Source organism: Lycium ferocissimum, chromosome 6 (assembly GCF_029784015.1).
Source record: "Lycium ferocissimum isolate CSIRO_LF1 chromosome 6, AGI_CSIRO_Lferr_CH_V1, whole genome shotgun sequence".
NCBI classification, from domain to species: Eukaryota; Viridiplantae; Streptophyta; class Magnoliopsida; order Solanales; family Solanaceae; genus Lycium; species Lycium ferocissimum.
Genome location: NC_081347.1, coordinates 69,219,954 through 69,227,986, shown reverse-complemented (window position 1 = coordinate 69,227,986; position 8,033 = coordinate 69,219,954). Strand labels below are relative to the sequence as shown.

The 8,033-nt window shown below is 35.3% G+C and overlaps 1 protein-coding gene across 1 annotated transcript; it reads right to left on the bottom strand.

Annotated features, from left to right (window-relative positions):
* Positions 1 to 467: 467 nt before the first annotated feature.
* On the bottom strand, positions 468 to 7,704 carry LOC132060205 (protein PELOTA 1). Its single transcript, XM_059453120.1, has 16 exons — positions 7,499 to 7,704; positions 6,916 to 6,998; positions 5,580 to 5,655; positions 3,974 to 4,048; positions 3,834 to 3,890; positions 3,590 to 3,635; positions 3,421 to 3,496; positions 3,133 to 3,208; positions 3,010 to 3,042; positions 2,870 to 2,938; positions 2,592 to 2,698; positions 2,217 to 2,289; positions 2,060 to 2,098; positions 1,400 to 1,494; positions 952 to 1,058; positions 468 to 851 (listed from the first exon to the last, which is right to left on the bottom strand). The coding sequence occupies exons 1-16, from the start codon at positions 7,547 to 7,549 to the stop codon at positions 778 to 780; spliced, it is 1,137 nt and encodes a 378-aa protein (XP_059309103.1). The 5' UTR covers positions 7,550 to 7,704; the 3' UTR covers positions 468 to 777.
* Between the last annotated feature and the right edge of the window lie 329 nt (positions 7,705 to 8,033).

Genomic DNA, 8,033 nt, shown 5'->3' with positions numbered 1-8,033 from the left:
ATTGAAAGTCTTCAATTGTTTTTTGAAGTGCTAATCTCAGATTGAATAGCTGTGTCGACAATTTAGAACTTATGGACGGCTGAATGTGTTCACAACATACTAGGAGAGCTTTGACGAATCTGGATTAGTTGAGCCAAGGAAATCGGTCTGACAAACAAAACACAACATAATGGGGATGAAAATTGTTAGGGAGAGTGTTTTCCCCTTTAATGAATCCTAGAATTAGTCGAGCCAATGAGTACCAGTATGATGGTTTGACAAACAAAACACACACAATATAGGGACAGGAATTGTGATTAACCTATAATTCGAAAACCAAAGAAGAACAAGTAGATCATTTATATAAACAATACCCTCTAATATTGCACTTCTAGACCAAACTATGCATAGAATAAGCAGACAAAAGAGTACATAAAACCTGAGCAGCTGTGAACAATCAATGTGCCACTTCATTAAGAATATATCGCTGGAAAAGAAAGCAATGAATACATTAAAATGGGCTCTTGCAAGGACAACTATGCGATCAAAAATACCATTACAACAATATAGTACACCTCGATAGCCAACGATATATTACATGTCAATTAATAATCAGGACAAAACTCGAATATACAACAACACGACCCCAACATCAGTTAATGATGCTATCCACTCCTAATAACGCATTACTACTTCTGTGTTCTCACTTTATTTTATAGTGAACAGCCTGTTTTGGTGTGTGTGGCAATTTTAAGTGTGGACATAACATTCATTACTGATGAACAGGCATTTCTTCCATCACATCTCAATGTCTTCCAGTTCCGGCAAAGGAAAACGAAGGATTGCAGCAATGCCAGTTAGCTGTGCCAGTTCTGTGCACCCAACCAAAAGTTAATTTAATCAGCCGACCCAAATATTATGCAGTAAAGAACGCGTGAAAAGGAAATTAACAGAAAGTAAATATATACTCACGTTCTCCTGAAACATGCATTGAAGAGAAAATGAGAGCAGTACCACCTGAACCCTTGACTGAATCAACCAGATTAGCATACTTTTTCCTCGTCGCTACATCAGAACTCCTGTCAACAGATCAAAAGAAGTTAGATATATACCTCATGTACAATCAACCAACTTTATACACGGAACGAGTGAAATGACCCATATATAATTGTTAGAGATATGAAGATAAAAAGTTACAGATGTTCAACTATGACAACAACAGTGAAATTGACAAATCCTATGCCGCCAAAGATGTCATTTTTTAAAGCTAAGGACGTAAAAAGAGATACTTATGAACTAGAAATATGCCACGAGTTGCAAATTTATTATCAAGCTATATCTGGAGCCCTACAACAATACAGTTTCATTTTTATCGCTCGTATCGCACATCAGTTCAACCTGGGACCCATAAGATACTCACCTAAAGAGATCGTCAGTAATGAGAAGTGTCTGGACAGCCATTCGCTCGTGAGCAACTTCAACGTGCTTTGGTCCATAGCATGCACGATCAGGATCCTACACAAGTCCCGATAAAGTAACTTAAGCTTTCCAAAAGTTTCGGGCAAAGAAACACATTACAATTTACAGGGATCTTTCTATTGACAACTTAACTTCATATATGGGGAAGCTCGTTCATATAAATGTTATAGATTCAGTAAAGAGGACATGCCATACATTCATTGCAAGTTCTTAAAAGAGAGGGAAGAAAACTTTTAAATAAAGGTGTTTATCGTTCTTAGTTACTTCGGAAAGCATGAAAAGCGGCATCTTATATATCCCATGAATATCATAATTCATGAAATATTTCAGATTAGTCCACCTTGATCTCCTTAAATAAGGATATCAGTCATGCATAGTGAAACACCTTGACTTTTTTTTTTTTTTTTTTTTTGAAGTTCTCAGGCCTTTCACAACAGATGGTCAAAATAAACACCCAAAAAAAAAAAAAAGGTAAGCAATGTAAATTCAAAGCCAAACAATCTGCTTGTACTCCTAGGATATGAAGGATAACAATCTGAAATACCCCAAAGTTATTAAGAAACATACAAATAAAACATAGAGATCAAGGATAGAAACTAACATTTGAAAGCATGTTGAAAAATTCCTTTAGGGCTTGAACCTGATTAAGATTGGAAGAGAAGAAGAAACTGTTATTCTCAGTGTAAGAAAAAGACTTTTAACAAACATAAGTATAAAGAATAAAGATCATATTAAGTTGAGCAAGGTTCATAAGGTACCTCTTTGGCTGCTTTTGTATCTTTTATCATATTCATTACATTTGGGGCATCCATAACCTCTTTCAAACTATGTCTGTGAAACAGAAAAGAAAAACTCTTGGGCATAAACAACCGTGCTTGACAATCATTGTACATCATAAGTCATAACATATCAACTACAAATAGACAAATAAAGAAATTGATTTGTACTAAAATAGCAGAACTGAGGAGAGAATCGTGCTCACAAAAAGCTAATTGCAACCTATTAGACAGTTCTAGACTTGCAAGCGCGTCTAACATCCTATGATTTGCAAATGAATGTATTGATAAAGTATCATTTTGAGATGTCAGATGAGGGGATGAGGGGCAAAGAGAGAAAAAGACAGATGGGCATACTTGTATCCCGAGGTTGTATGGACAAGAAGTATGCGTGACTTATTTTCTATTATAGGTCGTAGCTGCTTCCTCTCGGCTTCCAACAACAGGTGACGATGAAACTGATCCTGCACATTGAACACGCCAAAAAAAAAAAAAAAAGAGTTGAATCACACAATAACATATGCATAGTAGAGACATACTTAGATATGCATGTCTTTCCGTTGTAACATAGCATAAAAGTATGACTAGCCAAGAAGTTTAACTTTACGAAAAAGAAACCAAAAACAAAAAAATACCTTGGTGAATCCTGGACTTGCAATCACAGCACAGCGAACTACTTTGAAATCAACATGCTTGACAAAGGCCTGCAACAGAAATAAGAGCCTGTCACATATGGAGGACATTAAGCACCATCAAGAAAGTTAGCAAAGTCTACCTGTAGAACATTGTCAAAGAACTTATTTAACGCCTGCAAATCAAAGTTAAGAACTCAATTTCACTGAGATGTCATGATCAAAATAACTAAATAATACAAAACCTAAACTAAAAGGAGACATACCTTATCATAACCTGCAATAGCTGGTCCATGCTTGCGTGGTATAGAAGTCTCTATACGAGAACGAGTAATAGTCACGCTGTTAACACAACATTAACAAGTATATAAGGCCAAATTATGCCAGACAATCTAGTTAACTCAGCCTTAACCTTTCATATAAGTCCGCAATAGAAATTCTGACATCCTCATTCACCTTTAAAATTATTACATCTTGTTTAAATAAAAGAAAAGGAGATATTTAAAATCTGTTTAAACTTGTTTTCAAAAGGATTATCAGATTGTCAAGCTTACCTTTTGCCAATAAGAAGTATGTGTGCCAATCCTTCTTGCATCAGAACCACAGCTAGATCAGCGCTTGCAGAAGGATCTGAATCATCAAAATGGAAAACCGTGTTAATGGTAATGGAAGCACTTGAACAAACAAAAATTTAACTTTGTTAAAGTGCACTGTGATAAATACCAGAAGCTTGACGAAGAACCTCCCTTGCCAGTGAGTCCCAGACCACCTAAATTAGATAATCCAAGTCAGAACTAATATATGTGTGACCTTTCGTATAAATCAAACTCTGTTCAGGTAAAGACTAAGATTGAAAAATCAGCACATGCTCATAAATCTAGCTTTGGAAATGCAGATAATATACCTCAAAAAAATTAAAAGAAAACACAGAGTGATAGGTGCAAAAAATCTAAAGGTAGCATTGTACCTTTCTTAGCACAAAAGGTCTGTGTAGCTCAATTTCCAGAGTGTGAAAGGCCCCTATCTGCAATAAATAATTAGAAATTTTTGCTGCAGCATCAAAGCACGGAGAATTTATTCAAAAGGATTAAGTTGAAGAATACACACCTTTACATGTTCATTCTCCAGGATATTCTTCCCACGAATACGCAAGGCAGAACCTTCTTTGTCATACTCAACATTCTAAAACACCAAATTAATTATATTATACAACATTGGAATGGAATACGCCTCAAATTAAAACCCTAGAAAGAGCACTATGTATTTCCTACATTCTGGTCACCTTACAATTATTATCATTACAATGGTAACAAAATTATCAACATCGCATTTATTGTGATTCGTAGGAAAAGGAGCATTATTATGTGGCAATCCATCATGTATACTTCATACACAGGTTGTATTGATATCCTCAAAATTCATCAAACTACCCAAAAATCCTTCATCTCGACCACATTGGAAAAGGAAGACAAAGAAAAGTCTCCTCTCCATTCTTTAGTAAATTCTTCTCTATAGTTAATTGATTTCAAATTTTATCTTTCAATTTCTCTTAAAATACCTTAACTGGAAGCTAAGACCAAGTTCTATCCCAGTTCTATCCCAGGCCCACACCCGATCACCATGCAGTTAAAACTTAAAAGGTCATGAGAAGATGATTTCTTCAAACCTGTCGTATTTGCACTTCACATTTGTCCAACTCTAGGCATCTTTTATTCTACTCATTTGTAATCATATTCCAGACATCCATCACTTTAGAAACTCCTAATACCGGAAATGTTCACTTGATTGATTAGAATCGCGCTTGTGGTCTCTGAATACACTCAACAACAAGCACACGGAAGCGTTTAATCCGCAAACTAATGGTTTATAAATAGCTTCAAATTGTTCATTGAACCCCTAGGTGATAAGATGTACTCGCAGAGCCAACACTTGAGAAACCAAGGGGCCAGCTGGCTACACCTTCACCAAATCCCCATCTCCACAACTGTAGAAGGGGTGTTAGTGCCCCACATTGGTGTGGGATGCACTTATTTATATCGTCTCGGCCTCTTGGGAAATCCTCACCTCATTAGTCATCCCAATTCTCAGTTTACCCGATGCTGGATCTCAATATTACATTGTCCACACTCCAATTGGCAGCCTTAAGCATGCAGGGGGGGTGTTAGACTCCCACAATGGTACTGGATGGGGGACCTGGTCTCCTTATGTGGTTTTGGGCAATCCTCACCTCATAAGCTAGCTTTTTGAGCTTCTTCTTGTCTTTTTTTTTTTCTAAATCGAAAAGTATAGCCCTTTGCCGGTAGCACCTAGGTGGTTTTGTTTTGGAGCTTTTGGGGTTGAGTTAGGCCCGAATCCATTTTTATCATGGTATCAGAGTCAAGCCCATTATAATTCTTGGTTTTACTCGATGTTGGGCCCCAAGTTATATTGTCTAAGTTTCAGGTGTCCAGCCTTTGGGCGGGGGGGAGGGGGATGGATGGACTTCCTTATATGGTCTTGGGCAATCCTCATCGCATGAGCACATTTTAGGATTGAGTAGGTCTAAGGTTCAGTTTTGCATCAAATTATCCTCTCCCAACTTTGGGACAGATGACTCTGCTAATTAGTTTACCCGCACAAAATTAACAATATAAGAAGAATTAAAGAGTAAGAATGTTCAGTTAAACTTCCCCGTCACAGATGAATGATGCTGGATGTCTAAATATTTCCTTACCTCGACTTTAATTTCCAATTTCAGTTTCACTCGTTCAGCATCTCTTCCTCCAGAAGCAGCTTCCCTTAAGACCTTCCTACAAGATATCACAAGCAATAATCAATCAGCTTCCAGTAGGTTGTGTTGTAATAAGCAAAACCGTGTTCACAGTCAATGAGCCACATAGCATAATTTGCAAAACATAGTTGCTCACTTGCTCTCGATATTAAAAAATGAGTCTTCATCGTAAGCTTCAAGCAACAAAAACAACTATACTATTATCAACCTGAGCAATCAGTAAAAACCCACAATATCACCAAAATCCATTTTCATTCTAAATACATTGTCATTCGCAATTTCAACATACAACAATAACAACAACACCTCCATCCTAAACAAGTTGGGAGGCTATATGAATCCTCACTGACCATGTTACTCCATTTAAACTCATCTCATACCAATTTAGACAAATTTAACTAGAATATAGTACAACTCATATTAGAGTCTAATTATCTATATGTTACTTTTGCAAATCACAGGACACTGCATTTTCAAGATAAGATAACGCTATTTAAGAAGTTAGCTAATTAACAAATAAAACAAGAAAATTGATGCAAAAATTAGACATTTGGAAAACGAGAGCAACTAATATGTTTATAAAAAAAAATATGATTCTTTTAATCAACTCAGCAGGACGAGAAACATGCATCACATTAACAAGTGTGTGTGTGTGTGTAGAGAATCGACAATGTATTTGAAAACAAGGTCAGAAGCTCCAAGTTTTCGAATGAACTCAATTTGGACCTAATTAGCAAGAGAGACCAGTATTCAGGAGTTCCTTCCACATAAAGATTCCATCTTTCATCAGAGGCGGGACTAGGATTTTGAGTTTATGGGTTCTAGATTCTAAAAAAAGAAAGTTATTGGGTTCTTGATAAACTATTTACACATATTAAGTAATTTCTTTAACACAAATACAAGATCTGCGCCAAAGCTATTGGTTATGCCGAACCTGTAGCCAGAAAGCTTGTTCTACCTGTCTTTCATGATCAAATTATAAAAGGGCATGAGACTAGAATTTTTAGTAAATTTTTGTAGCACCTATGAGATACCATTTAGTATATAGAACTCGGTGCTTCTTATAGAAAAACCACGTTTTTATACAAATTCTCTACCTTTTGCATACATCTTGTATTCGTCAAATTTCTCGTTCACATGAACAAAAATTACTTATTTTGTCCCCCAAAACACTAACCTCACAGTAACAGGGTAATAACTCATGTATTAAAATTCAGCAAAATAGTACTATTGAAATTGAGCAAAACTGTACTGAAATTGAGCAAAATTGTAATAATACCTGACAGTAACAGCTAAGACAGTATCACCTTCAGCTATCAGATTATAAGCAACCCATAAATCATCAGCTTCTTCTGGAATTATCTATATAATGCAAAAAAAAAAAAATCTTTAAAAAAATATATATATACTCAATCAATTCGATCGTTTTCTTCTTCTGGGGTGTCAAAATATCACAAAAATCACTCGAATTTACTGTTATACAAAACAATTAAAACAAAAAGAATATATACTCCCTATGTTTCAATTTATTTGTCTTACTTCCCATTTTAGTCCTCTTCAAAAAAAAAATGTCTCTTTTCTTTTTTTGACAAGTCTTTAATTCTAAATTTTCACGTGACATGTTAACACAAGATAAACGGATATTAAATCCTTAATTTAAAGACCACACCATTCAAAGTCTTCTTTATTTTCTTAAACTCCGTTTCAAGTAAAAATCAGACAAATAAATTGAAACGGAGGGAATATACACTCAAATCAATTTGATCGTTTTCTTCTTGTGGGGTGTCAAAATATCACTAAAATAACTAAAATTTAATGAAAGAAAGAGCAATTAAAACTAAATTGAGAGGAAATAAAATTACCTTGACACTACCAGGGCCATCAGGAACAAGGTCTCTACGAACAATCTTCATATTTCAATGAAGAAAAATTAAAAGCAAATTGGAGATTCAATAATTATGCATGTGTGTGTGAAAGAGATGAATTAAAACTATGTTTGACTTTGTAAGAGATTTGCAGGTTTTAACGGTTTGTGTCCCTGTGTGTTTAGGTTTTTTTAAGCTCGGTAAGACTTTACGGTTTTTTTTTTTTTTTTGGGTTGCCACTCGATATCCGGTACCCATTGGAACCCGACTATATTTGGATTCGCGCAGCGTAAGCCTTCATTTGTGGAAAAGCGCTCCCTATTAAAGATTTTTTATTTTCAGGACTCGAATCCGAGATCTCTCGTTAAGGGTGGAGCAGCCTCATCTACACACCACATTCTTTTTTTATTTCTTTTGTTTTCTAGTTCTTCTTTTTTTTTTTTTTTTCCTTTACTATTGGGATGTGAATATTATTTGAATTAAATCTAACTTCACATTGTATCGGATATTATTTTTTCAAATGAAAATTTTT